The 12,157-nt window shown below is 45.1% G+C and overlaps 1 protein-coding gene across 5 annotated transcripts in view; it reads right to left on the bottom strand.

The window, feature by feature from the left end:
* Positions 1 to 922: 922 nt before the first annotated feature.
* The window catches only part of Zfyve16 (zinc finger FYVE-type containing 16), a 31,698-nt gene continuing 20,463 nt past the window's right edge, over positions 923 to 12,157 (bottom strand). For 4 of the 5 annotated variants that reach the window (XM_003479476.5, XM_023561623.2, XM_063245268.1 and 1 more), the window contains 8 exons: positions 11,302 to 11,384; positions 10,126 to 10,230; positions 9,656 to 9,803; positions 8,033 to 8,113; positions 6,222 to 6,384; positions 5,358 to 5,463; positions 4,267 to 4,434; positions 923 to 2,614 (listed from right to left, as the gene is read on the bottom strand). In XM_003479476.5, coding sequence (XP_003479524.2) covers positions 2,453 to 2,614; positions 4,267 to 4,434; positions 5,358 to 5,463; positions 6,222 to 6,384; positions 8,033 to 8,113; positions 9,656 to 9,803; positions 10,126 to 10,230; positions 11,302 to 11,384 — 1,016 coding nt within the window. In that variant the 3' untranslated portion in view covers positions 923 to 2,452. Of the gene's footprint in view, positions 2,629 to 4,266; positions 4,435 to 5,357; positions 5,464 to 6,221; positions 6,385 to 8,032; positions 8,114 to 9,655; positions 9,804 to 10,125; positions 10,231 to 11,301; positions 11,385 to 12,157 lie in introns of all 5 variants that reach the window. The other variant, XM_063245266.1, reaches the window with a different exon arrangement.

Genomic DNA, 12,157 nt, shown 5'->3' with positions numbered 1-12,157 from the left:
AATTTACTTGGTACCAGGGATCGAGCTCACAATGTTGTGCTTACCAGACAAGTGCTTGAGCCACTGAGCTAAATCCCCAGCCCCTGCTTGGTTCTTTTTTAGCATCTTTCATTTAACAGTGTTAAAAAAAAGCCTACTTTTATGTCCTTTTCTGGTGACTGTTCTGACAACATAACCTTTAAACTGACTTTTGTCTTTCCCTGTAGTTTTTCCAGTTTCCCGAATTCTTTCCACATCAGGTAATTTTAGGTTGCATCCTGGATGCTTTGAGTGCTGAGACTGTGTCATCTTCGTTTTGTTCATCTGGACCCTGTCAGGTGACTGTTGCCCACCGTTGGGCAGGCATGCAGACTGGCTTCTCATCAGAGGCAAGGCCATCCTCCCAGACTGCTGGACACCCGCTTGAGTGGGCGACAGGAAGCAAAGCTTTTGCTATTATTTGCTTCAAATACTTAAACTTCAAAAGGGAAAGAACTGTTTTATTCATTTTTTGACCAATAAAATCTAATAGAGTGCTCTGCATGTAGCATGAACACAGACTTGGATTTTATTATATAGCTGCACAGGGCTGTATTTTGCTTTGGTTTCACAATTCAGAAAGAGTTGTAGCATAAAGCCAAAACCAGATCACTGTGCATGGATAAAATAGCCATTCTATTTCGGTACTTTTGAAAAACTAAAATTGCAATGAACATAATCAAATAGGGAGCAATAGGAAATGGACATCTACAAAGAACACTCTAAAATGTGCCCCTGACCTCAGGCTATCATTCACACTACTATTGAATAGCGAGGCTTTATCCCATCACAGAAGAGCCTTCCACCATTGGCTTATTTTAAGGTATGGTCACTATTCCTAAACTGTGCAATTATAGTACGAAGTAAGTTTCTACTACCCTAAAAAATAAACACACACACAATGTAAAAAAACATTATGCAATTATTTTTATCTCAGATCATTTCAATAAATTTCACAGGTTATATATTGTCATTTTATTTAGTATGTAACATTGTACATTGTTTATGAAGGAGCCATTTCCAGCAGACTGACCTCTTCTAAACTGTGTCCTGATTCTGGCTAGGACCACAGGAGTCAGTAGAGATTACATGCTGAAACAGATTATACTTCTTGGTCTCCTCTAGCTTGAGACCTCAGATCCTGAGTTATACCCTTGATTCGATCTAGAAGTTGAGATGCTTCATAATAACTCTCTTATAACAGGTATTTAGTGTAGTTTCTTTTTCTTCAGATATACAGTGAGTGTTTTGGATACAAAAAAGGCATATTCCACATATAATATAAAAGACAACAAATAATGATTAGACTTTATATAACTGAAATGACAGGACTAATATATGCCCTTTTAATTTTTTTCCTATTTGAAGTAAAAAGAAAAGCTCTGTAACAGGTTCAAATACATATGTTAAATATCCTGTTATAAAAAATAACCACCACATAAAGAATTTAAAATATGTAAAGGTGATTAGTTCATTAAAATTTATATTCATACATGTATCAATGAAAATATGTAGCCTTGCCAAGAAATTTCTAAGGATTAACATTGAAGGTAAAAAAACCTGTTTTAGGCTTACTTATTGCTACATACTGACCACCTCACGGCCACCTGGCCTGCTGTCAATCATGCTCACCAGTGGTAAGTACACTGATACACTTTGGAAAAAAGGAGGAAAATAATGCACTGTGATACAAAAATATTACCTATTTATAAATTATTAAAGATTTATAAAACATTCTGAAGCACATGTTGCTATAAAAACAATGTACTTAAATATAGAAGCACAAAATCCTGAAGCACCCACATTTATTTTAAGAATACCCATTTAATCAGGAAAAACAATACACATTTATATAATAATTTGAGAAGAAAAAAAGAAAAATTTGACTTTAATCTAACAAACAGGTCTTCTCTAATCATGAAAGTAGGTCTCCATTCCAATTATACAAATAAGTTATTAGCTTTATTCTAAGACTTGCAAGTCTAAGATCTGGAAACTCGTCTATGCTGTTGAAATACATTTTAGACAGACTTTTGAAGCCGGTGTTTTCACTGGCTTCTAACAAACAGGTATTTCCTTCATAACATTACATGTGCAAAGAGGCTTCATTAAAATCTTTCTTGGAATAAAGAGGTATAACTAAATGCATACACTTTGGCTTAACGTTGAAATAACACAGAAAATGCGATCAATTTCTTAAAGGTACAAGTCTTTGTCTTTTTAGTGCTCATATTAATGCAAAGCTTAAAACATGGTGGATCCTTCACACTTACATATTTGAATATTGCAACAGTGATTTTCACATATCATTTCTACCCCCAGAGCAAAGCTTCAGTGTTTCGAACATCAACAATTTAGTGTTTGTGGCACTTCAGCTTTAGTGTTGGGTTGGTTCTGACAGGGCAGTTTGTAGTACACGACATGGCACAGCCTCTCACGACACCAGATTTTCCAGAATGAAAAACACCAGTTCCATTTCCAAGGGCAAACTGGAGCTGGAGGTGCCCCCATGGATGACAGGGATCAGGGCGCTGTCCAGGGCGTTTAGATAATGCTGAGGCAGCAGCTGGCCCTCAGAGCCTGCCTGAAATTCAACCTGAGAAAGGAAACCTTGATAAAACAATCTTGGAAAATTAGCAATCTTGTTTAGCTCAGATGATATTTTAAATGCTCAGTTTAAGCATGTTAATGAAAACAATACTTTATTATAAACCAGGACTTCACCCATGTTTCTCTTAACCATCCACTACACAGATGTTCGGTGCTCTTTGCCATCCTGCAGGGTCCTCTCAGTGGAAACGTGAGCACCAGAGGGCTGAGGCTTTGCACAAGCACCAATTACTGCAGTGACATTTCATATTTTACTCTAACGCGTCTGACTAAAAAGAGCAAACAAATGGTGCCTACTCAAATGCCCAGTGATTACAGAGCTTCCCTGAAAATGGGGCTGTCCATAGTGCAACGAGAACAGAACTTCCTCCTCCGGGGAGAGGCACTGTACCTGGCTGGAGGAAGCCAGCAGCACATAAGCCTCCTCACGTGAAGAGAACCTTGCTTTGAAAACCTGCACTGTGTGCTGGCAAATTACAAAGACAACACTCGCACCAGACAGGAGCCGAAGTTTACAGGAAAAGCGTGTAGACAACCCTCACCCATGCTCACAGACCGGCATGCCAAGCTAATACTGGGGCTGCAGTCTCACCTATCAAGTTGTGAAGCTGCAAGGTTTGGGCTGGGGATGCAGCTTCCTGGAAGGTGCTTGCCGAGACCTGAATGCCTACGTTTGCTCTCCAGCACTGGAGAAAAAAGCAAACAAACCGGAAAGCACGAGCAGGCTTGCATGTGTATAGTGTTTTGTGGGAGAAGGGATTCTTAGAACTTTCTGAGTGAAACATAAACTGGCATCGCCTTTACTTGGGCAAACTGCAGTATCTGTTCAGTATGTGCTTGGACACGGCAGTGCTGTCAGGAATCTTTCTTAGGGCTGTGCTCACATCCACGCAGGAGCAAGACACTGTCCACAGCCTTGACATAAATACACCGAAGAAAACTAGTTACACCAATTGTCACCCACCTATGTAACCAACCCTGTGCTGCTATGCAGCTGTAAAAGGAACAGGCTCTGGTAGATAGGTAGCATCTCTCTGGTGCTCATGTTAAAGAAGGGGCAAAAGTAAGATGGTTCACAGGGGAGCGAGATAGGCTCGCCGCCTGCTGCCCCTAGAGGAAATCCCAGAGAGCACCTACGGACTGAAAGACATGGAACTGACAGGGAGCTGGAGTGCTGGGGAGCAGGGCCGGTGGGATGCCTAAGTCTGCATCTGCAGGGGGCGAGTGACGAGAGCTACGGTCCCCTGCTCCGCCAAAGCACAGGCAGGTGGACGCTGCCCTCTGAGATGCTCACAGGGACACTCCTTTCAGATGACCTGACACAGGAAACTGTAAATCCTCTCAATGGAGAATTTCATCAGAGCATGCGGATTTAAAAAGCAGGATTTCACAGAGTGGGGCTCAGCCAGCCGGGGGAAGGTGGTCACCAGATGGGTGGCCACATCCTTGGCAGGGCATGCTTGCTCTCACCAAGCACAGGGCCTGAGTGCCACGATGCTGCAGGGAGGAACACGGGGATGGGCATAGGTGGTGTCACCTGTCTGATGCCCACATATTTCAGTCAGAGAAAAATCTCCAAATGTGTTACTGTGTTATGAGAGACACCCACTTTCGGGACCCCATAACAATGGGCCTTACCACATCTGTGTCAATGGAGACCCTGAGTCCAATCCTGTTCACCCTGTCACTCTTCAGAGTCTTCAAGTGCGGGCACAAGGCAGCACTACAGGCCATGGCGATTTCTTTTGCAAACTGATAGTGGGTTGATAACACAGACAGATCCCAGTCCTTTAGAAAGTAAAATACCTGCAATACATTTAATTAGAAAATAAGCGATTATGAAGACTGAAGGTAATTTTTCTTTTGTGACAGGGTTTCACTATGGAGCTCAGGCTGGCTTTGAACTTGCAGTGATCCTCCTGCCTCAGCCACTCCCGACAAGTGTGTGCCACCAAGGCAGCAAAAGCAACTTTTAAAATGCAGCAATTGCTGCTTTCAAATCAACATTAATAAAATGGCAGTGTAAGTTCTATGAAATCACTAGCTGAGACTATTCTGTCTACAGCCTGCACCTACTCCATAAACATTTAGAACTGAAGATTACAGAAGTGGCCCAGCTAGGTTTGCCTGAAGCCAACTTGTAGCAAGACAGTTCTGCTAACCCACGGAGTCCAGCCCGAAAGGGTATCTACGTAAGGTCAAAGTCAGACAAAAAAATGATGTTCTGAAGTTTCTACGGATCTTGCATACACATGAAATCACAAAAGTTGCGAAGAAGCCAGTGCCACTGACTGCTGATGAGGAAGCAGGGCTGAGGAACAGAGGTGGCCTAAGAGACCTGGAGTCTGAGGCCCTAAGCTTCACAGCCTCCTATGTAAAAACTCTGAGCTCGGAATAATGCTGCAGGTTTGTGAGTTCAATGTATGAATCCAGCCTGAGCAATGTAGGGGTGCTGTGAGACTCTGTCTTTAAACAACAAATCAACTAAAAGGCTGGGGATGTAGCTCAGTGCAAAGACCTGGGTGTAACCCCCAGCCCAAGACGACAGCCTGGGATGAGCCTCCCACCCTTAGTCCAGGGTGGATGTGCGTGCTGCAGGTGTAAAGGGAACAGGGCGGTAACCACACTCCAACCCTGCTGGTCCAAGGCCGAGACACACGTTCTCCAACGTGAACCTGAAACACATGGCCAAGCACGGTGTGTGAAAGAGGGGCCTCCTCCGCTACTACCTCGGTGCACTTCACCATCTTCTCATCAGTTTCAAAATCTGCCTCCAGTTTTACTTTTTCACTTGGAAATCCTTGTAATGAGATTCCATCCACCGGGCTGATAACACTACAGGACAAACATAATAGATCAGTGTCATCTAAGTGCTTTTTATTAAGTGATTAGATTTGAACAAATGAAGATGAGAAAAATTAGTTCTAAATTTAAAGCAGCAACAATGTATCTCAGTTATATACAAGATACGTAGCTCATATTTCTGTTCATCAGTAAATTGTATCTACTTTTTCACATGCCCAATTCAGACCCAGGTTTCATATACCTCAAGCGGTCTCCTAACAGAAAAGCTATCTTATGAGTTCAAAAGCTCTATTTTGGAACCCTTCAGCATTAGCCTTCTTCGTCCTTCTACCTGCACACCCTCAGCCAATCTCCAGGAAGACAAGGGGCTCATGGAAAAAGGCAGGTGGCGGGAGGGTGTGGTAGCAATCTGCAAAGCTCAGTGCACACACTAGGAAATCCAGCTCAGCTCACAGGACGCAATGTAACTAGCGCTGTGCAAAGGGAATCATTACTCATGCCACCGAAACAGGACCCGGAATGGGAAGCTGCTCTGTCCGCCCCCTGCCCTGGCAGCCGCCCATCCACTGCTCGATCTGTGCCTAATGCTGCCCTCCTGCCGACTGCTCACTACCAGAGATGGCACCAGGGGTGGCAGGGCCCGGCTGAAGACACACGCAGTATTTATTAACTGGCGGGTAAGCATTACATCATGGCGTAATTCTGTATTCATTCATGAAATGATTATGTTCAAGGCATGTTTTCATTCTCCCCGTCACATCAGCTGCACTCCAAGAACCAGTTCCTACCCTCTGTTTCCTTCCTCAGCAGTGTCCACCCAGCAGACATCCACATACTCTCTGAGGTCCCCAGCATCCACCTTCCCGCAGGTGATTCTGAAGTCCTTTTGCTCTCGCAGAGCCTGTCTTAGGCCATTCATGGTCTCTGGAGTGATCTGCACCATTAAGCCATCTGTAAACAAGAACTGCGCTTCACATTTATTTGCAAAAGAGGGTCTATGTCTGAGAGTGTAGGGCTAAGCTGTAACATTTCCTATCAAGACAGGCTCAGTGCAATCCTTCGTTAAATCCTTTAAATCCTTTAAATCCGTTAAATCGTTTAAATCCTTCGTTAGGCAGCCTAACAGTTGTTTTCCACTAAGAAAATAAAAATGTTTCACTATGTTAAGGGTTCTTTCTTGAAAGTTAAACAAAAACAAAGTTCATACTTGTGGGTACCAACAGATGAGGGTGAGGTACTGGGGGATAAGGCACACTGGCATGTGTGCCAGTAGCCACAAGCCACAGAGCAGCTCTGTCACCTGCAGCAGTGGCAACTGAGGGCACTGTGCTCAGGAGCCGGCCAGCACAGGAAGACAAGTGCCAGGCATTCCTGCCTTTACATGGAAGCTGAAAAGCTGCCTTGTGAAGGAGAGAACAGAAGAGTGGTTCCTAGCAATTAGGAAGGGTGGCAAGGGTAAAGAGAGGAGATTCACACAGGGAGGGACAGGGTACACTGCTCTACACACAGAGGAGGGACTTCAGTCCCCAAGAGTTTATCATACATTTTATAGAGGATATGGAGTTCTGAGCTTCTCGACACAAACGATAAACATTTAGGGAAAGGAAATGCTAATTATCCTGATTTGATCCCTATAAATCTCATATATGTTCAGGATATCACACTACAATGTACATAAATATGAATAATTGTTAATTATTACACATCACTTAAAATGGGGAGGGAGGATCTATGATATTCAAAACTATGTAGATTGTAACTGGTTAAACACATAACTCAGTACGAAAACAGGCAAACACTGGGCACAGGCTTTTCACAGGAAAGGTCCTCTCAGTGCCCACCACGGACAGGATGCTGGCCGTGCAGCGGACAGACACAGGCTCATTGTGACCACATTCAGAAATCCAAGTTGATGAGACTCACGCAGTGTGATGGTCACCTATCTGGAGACCATGAGGACTAACAAGAGACCTGACATGCTGATGACAAGGAGAGCTGATGCAGCTGTTTTGGAAAGCAGTTTAGCAGCCTTTTCTAACATTAAACACCTGCGAATGTATCAGCCTAGGAAGTCCAGCACTAGATATGTATTTCAAGGGAAGTTTAGACTCCCTCCAGTGTCCACGCACAGCTAAAGAGCCACTGCTTATGACAGCAGACTCTATGAACAACCTTCAAGTTCATGATCAGGAGCTGAGTAAACAGTCAAACATTCACAAAATACCAAATAGTAATGAGAATGAATAAGTTATAGTCAAAGGCAACAATATGCATGAATTTTAAAGATATAGAACGTTTGAAAATACTAACTTCACATGACAATGTGGTGACTATTACTTCCTAAAGTCTCCTACATACGCTAATTAAGTTCTATGTGGTATACGCGTATCTATGGACAGATAAAGAGGCAGCAAGAAAAGGTCAGGCAGCGTGTCCAGGGAGCGTCGGACTCCTGGAGGGTAGAGCCAGGATGGAAGCGCCAGCAGCTGGGCTGGCGCTGCTCTACGTGATGCACAAATGCTCTCCTGTGAGCATTAGGTTTTAAAGGTAACACAGAAACAGCTTCACATTAAAGCAGTCTTCAGGACGAAGCCTGTACCTTCCACTATGCTGGACTTGGCAAGAAATCCTGAAGACGGCTTCAGAGCACCACTGAACACCACAAAGCTTGCACCTGTCACTGAGGACAAAACACGACAGTTAGCTCGGGTTCCAGCCACCCCTTTTGTTTTGTATGGGATTAAATTCTGAATGTGGGACATGCACAGTTAGTATCCAATAAATGCTTTGCTCCTAATACACCAGAAATCCAGTGAAAACCAAATCAAATAACTCAATGCTTGTGTCTAAGGCTGTCTTAAATGTCTGGCTAGTGTGTGCCTTTCTCAGGACTCTGGGGAGCCCTGACTGGACAACTGTCCATTAAAGTCACAACTGAACACGATCTTGACACACACCAATGCAGCAACCTCCATGGCACACAAGATGGCATGGTTGTTCACAGAGGCATTTTAATAACCTAGGATTGATAGCAGCTTGAGTCTACTAGCAGATGATGGTTAGATGACACACACAGAGAGCAGACAGTTACGTGACAGCTCTTTGCCAACACGGAGTCATCACCTGGATGTGCTTCAACAATAAAGAAAGCAAGGCACACAGCGAACCCATATTGTGCCTTGTCTAGTGAGATGCCAGGTGTGGTGGTGCACACCTGCAATCCTAGCACTCATGAGGTTGAAGCAGCAGGATCGCTGTTGAATTCAAGGCCAGCCTGGGCAACACAGTGAGCTCAATCAAGGCCAGCCTAAACGACACAGCAAGATCCTGCTTCAAAAAACAAACTAAAAAACCCAAAAACAACCACCAAAAAAACCCCCAAAATCTACACAAGTGAGAGAGAGCTGATGTGTGCATGTGCATGTGCATGCCATCTGCAGAGGAGGAAGAAGAGGGCTGGGCACAAAAGAGATCTTTCTCACTGTGGAAAAAGTCTTTTGGAATCTTGCCATCTAATTAAGTAACTATTAAGTAAATATTAAAAAGTTAAATTTTAATGATAAAAAAGCACAATACAAAAGTAAATGGCTAATATAAAATATGTAAGGTAAATGCACTAAGAAAGAAATACATTAAACCACCAGCTTCTCCTGCTGCTGCTCACTCCCTTTAAGCTGTGTTCTCCATGCTCCTCACTCCCCACGGATGAGTAACATAGCTCAGCAATCAGGGCAAAGCCTCTTAGCAGCAGCCAGAGTGCCAGGCTGTGCTAACTGTGCTGCCCCACAATGCTGCACCGGTTTTACGGGACACATGCTTCTACTCCACCTGCAGGCTCTGAGGCCCCTCCTGCAAGGCTCTGGCCATACCCAGGGCCACTGCTCAGGGCTGAGTGAGAGGGCAGCCTGGTGCTTATCTCGTCAGTCACTTGGTTCCATAAATCATTCTTCATTCTAATCTCCTCTGCTCCTCCAACTCAAGAGGAGTGGAGCTGAGACTTCACCAATGCACACGTACCACACCAGAGAAAGACATCCCCCCAAGTCCAAGCTGCACCCAGGAAAGCTAGGGGATGTGCCAGGGAGAACAGCATAATGAGTAGCAGCCTCTACAGCCACCATGCATGGCACACAGATTGGGAGTTCAACTGGCAGAGTGCTACATGCACCTCTCCTTGCCAGGAGCCCAGTCTGGCAGCACTGGCAGCCTGGGTGGCACTCACCTCTCCGTGGGTGGCCAGGGACGCTACTCGCCTGTGTGTGGTAGGTGCCGTCGCTCTGCACGCAGACCAGGTGGGAATCTGCTTCAGTGCTGAAGCTCGCGCCAATGCTGATGACATGCTCATTAGAGGAATTCAGCACCTTCATCACCTGGGAATGACACTCCGGTTGTGTGAGGCAACACTCTCTCCTGCCCAGTCTAGGAGCCAGGTGCAGCCCCACTTCATCATCACCAGGCCTCAGTCTCAGCCACTCTCTGAGAGTGGGATGGAAATTGGCGTTTTAAAATAAATCCACCCCCACTTGCAGGTAAAACAATAGGGAAAAAACATTTTAAAAATAGGACTAAACAAATTCAAAAATTTCAAAAACATTATTTGTAGCCCTAATTCAAAGCAAATAATGCAATTTGACACAATTTTACAGAACTCTTAACACCCAGCATTGGTCTGAATAACACAATTATACTTACGTCACTGTATTTTTTCCGAGGTACTTTTATAGAGCTCTTCCCCATTTCCATATGAATCAACAGCTGATCTATATTATGCAAGGTATACTGGTAATTTCGAAGATCCTACATAAAAAAAATCATAGTTCATGAACCTTAAACTACTGTCCTTAAATATTCAGAACCTGCCATTTTAAGGCATCTGACCCAGAGCTCTCAGATGCTATCCAGGAAGCTGGTCCTGGTGTAAAGGCCTCACCCCGGCTACCTCCCAGCAGCATAGAGAACACTGCCTTTGGGGTTCTGCAGTCTTGGGGCTGCCCCGGTCCAGGCATAGACTTTCCAGGGCAGCCAGGTCTGCACCACAGGCCGTGTGCACATCTCAGAGGCCTGCGGGGCGGGGGGTTTGATCCCAGCATGGGACACTAGGGAGGTAAGTGAACCTTGGGGAGCAGGGTGGAAGGAGCTGAGGTTTTGTGGGGGTATGAAGGGAACAGGGGACTCCTGGCTGTAGCTGTCTGCTTCTCTGTGTTTCCCGGTAACTGTAAGGCAAATGGGCCTCTGCTGCCACAACAGGCTGGGCACCATGGGCCCCAAGTGATGGGCCAGACGACCATGTCTGAAACTCTAATCTGTGAGCACACACCTCCTGCCTCCCTCCCTCCCTCCATCTAGACTGTCATGGGTGCTCTGTCACAGTAATGGAAACCTGGCTACCAGTCTTCAAACCAGGCAGGGGTTAAAAAAAACAAGCTCACTGAGGTCCTCCCAGAGTAACAGATAAACATAAAACTACACAGATTACAGGTGGGAGGGAGACTTCCAAATCAACCCTCAACCATAAATGAGAACCAAAGCCGTAATTTGTTCAAAATCACAAAACAGACTGATTTAAATAACACTTTCACTAATTTTAGAGGTCTGTGTAGAGGTCTCACATTATCTAAATATATAAGTGCCACAGAATTAATCAAAAGGCAATTAGAATCAGGCACGTATAAAGAGGAGCTACTATATTCTAAAAAAGTAACTCATCCAAACAGCCCATTTATGTTAAATGAGCTAGGATTTATTAGGATTAGCCATCATTATACCAATCATGCTGAATTGAAATAGGAAAACATAGCTCTGAAATCTGCTAAATAATTTCAAAAAGTAACAGTATAAGGATACTTAATGAAATAGTCAATTACTTACAACAAGTAAGTTCATAATAGTATGTCCTATTTCTCCAAAAAGAGGTTTGCGGCCTCTGACACTTGTCAGAGGAGCAGGATACGCTGCACACAAGACAGAAAACCTGGTGATTATCGAGGAAGACCAGAAAGCCTCGAGCTCAACGGCCCAACATTCCCTTGGAGACTCTCAGGGCGAACGTTCACTGTGGTGCAGCCATCAGGCTCTGCCAGTGGCGCCCACCCTCCCCTCCAGAGACCTGCAGCCTGCAGCATGACTCTACCCTACCAGTGAGAGCTGAAACACAGGGCTTCACACGCTAGCTCACAACAGTCCAGTCAAGCAGGAGACAGGCGTGGGGCTGCCACCTAACTGCACACTTCCCCTCCCCAGGGCTCTGTCCACCCATTGCGCGCCCCCGAGAGGATGGCCACCTTGCCAGTGCAGGGGGCGGCAGGCACTGAGGGAGCAGGGGGAGAGAAGGCAGACAGGCCCATGCTCCATGAGGAGGAAACGGACAGTCTCAGCTTCAGTGCCCAGCTGAAGTCACAGGCCCGGCCTCTCCAGTACGGGCTGCACAGAAACTCTGGCTCAAGTGTCTTGAAAACACCATACTCTGACTTTGCCTAGAGGCTGCGGTCAGAGCAAAGGCGTGTTTTCTAACTTTACAACGGCAGGCTAGATTATCAGGAGGACAGAAGGTCTAGACGGGAAAACATGTGAGACATCAACACAGAGCTGAAAGATGGTAAGATAGGAAAGAACGGGAGCAGGGTCAAGACCGACTCCTCACTAAGCCTCTGCAACTGTTCCCGGGGATGTCGCTGGAAGGCTGCTCACACGCACTTGCAGCTCAGAAGGCACAATGAGTGCAAAA

This window comes from Cavia porcellus, unplaced genomic scaffold (genome assembly GCF_034190915.1).
Source record: "Cavia porcellus strain 051 isolate PalLab524CR breed Dunkin Hartley unplaced genomic scaffold, mCavPor4.1 scaffold_2, whole genome shotgun sequence".
Classification (NCBI taxonomy): domain Eukaryota; kingdom Metazoa; phylum Chordata; class Mammalia; order Rodentia; family Caviidae; genus Cavia; species Cavia porcellus.
Note: the sequence above shows the minus strand (reverse complement) of the source record. Positions and strands in the feature narration are given on the sequence as shown.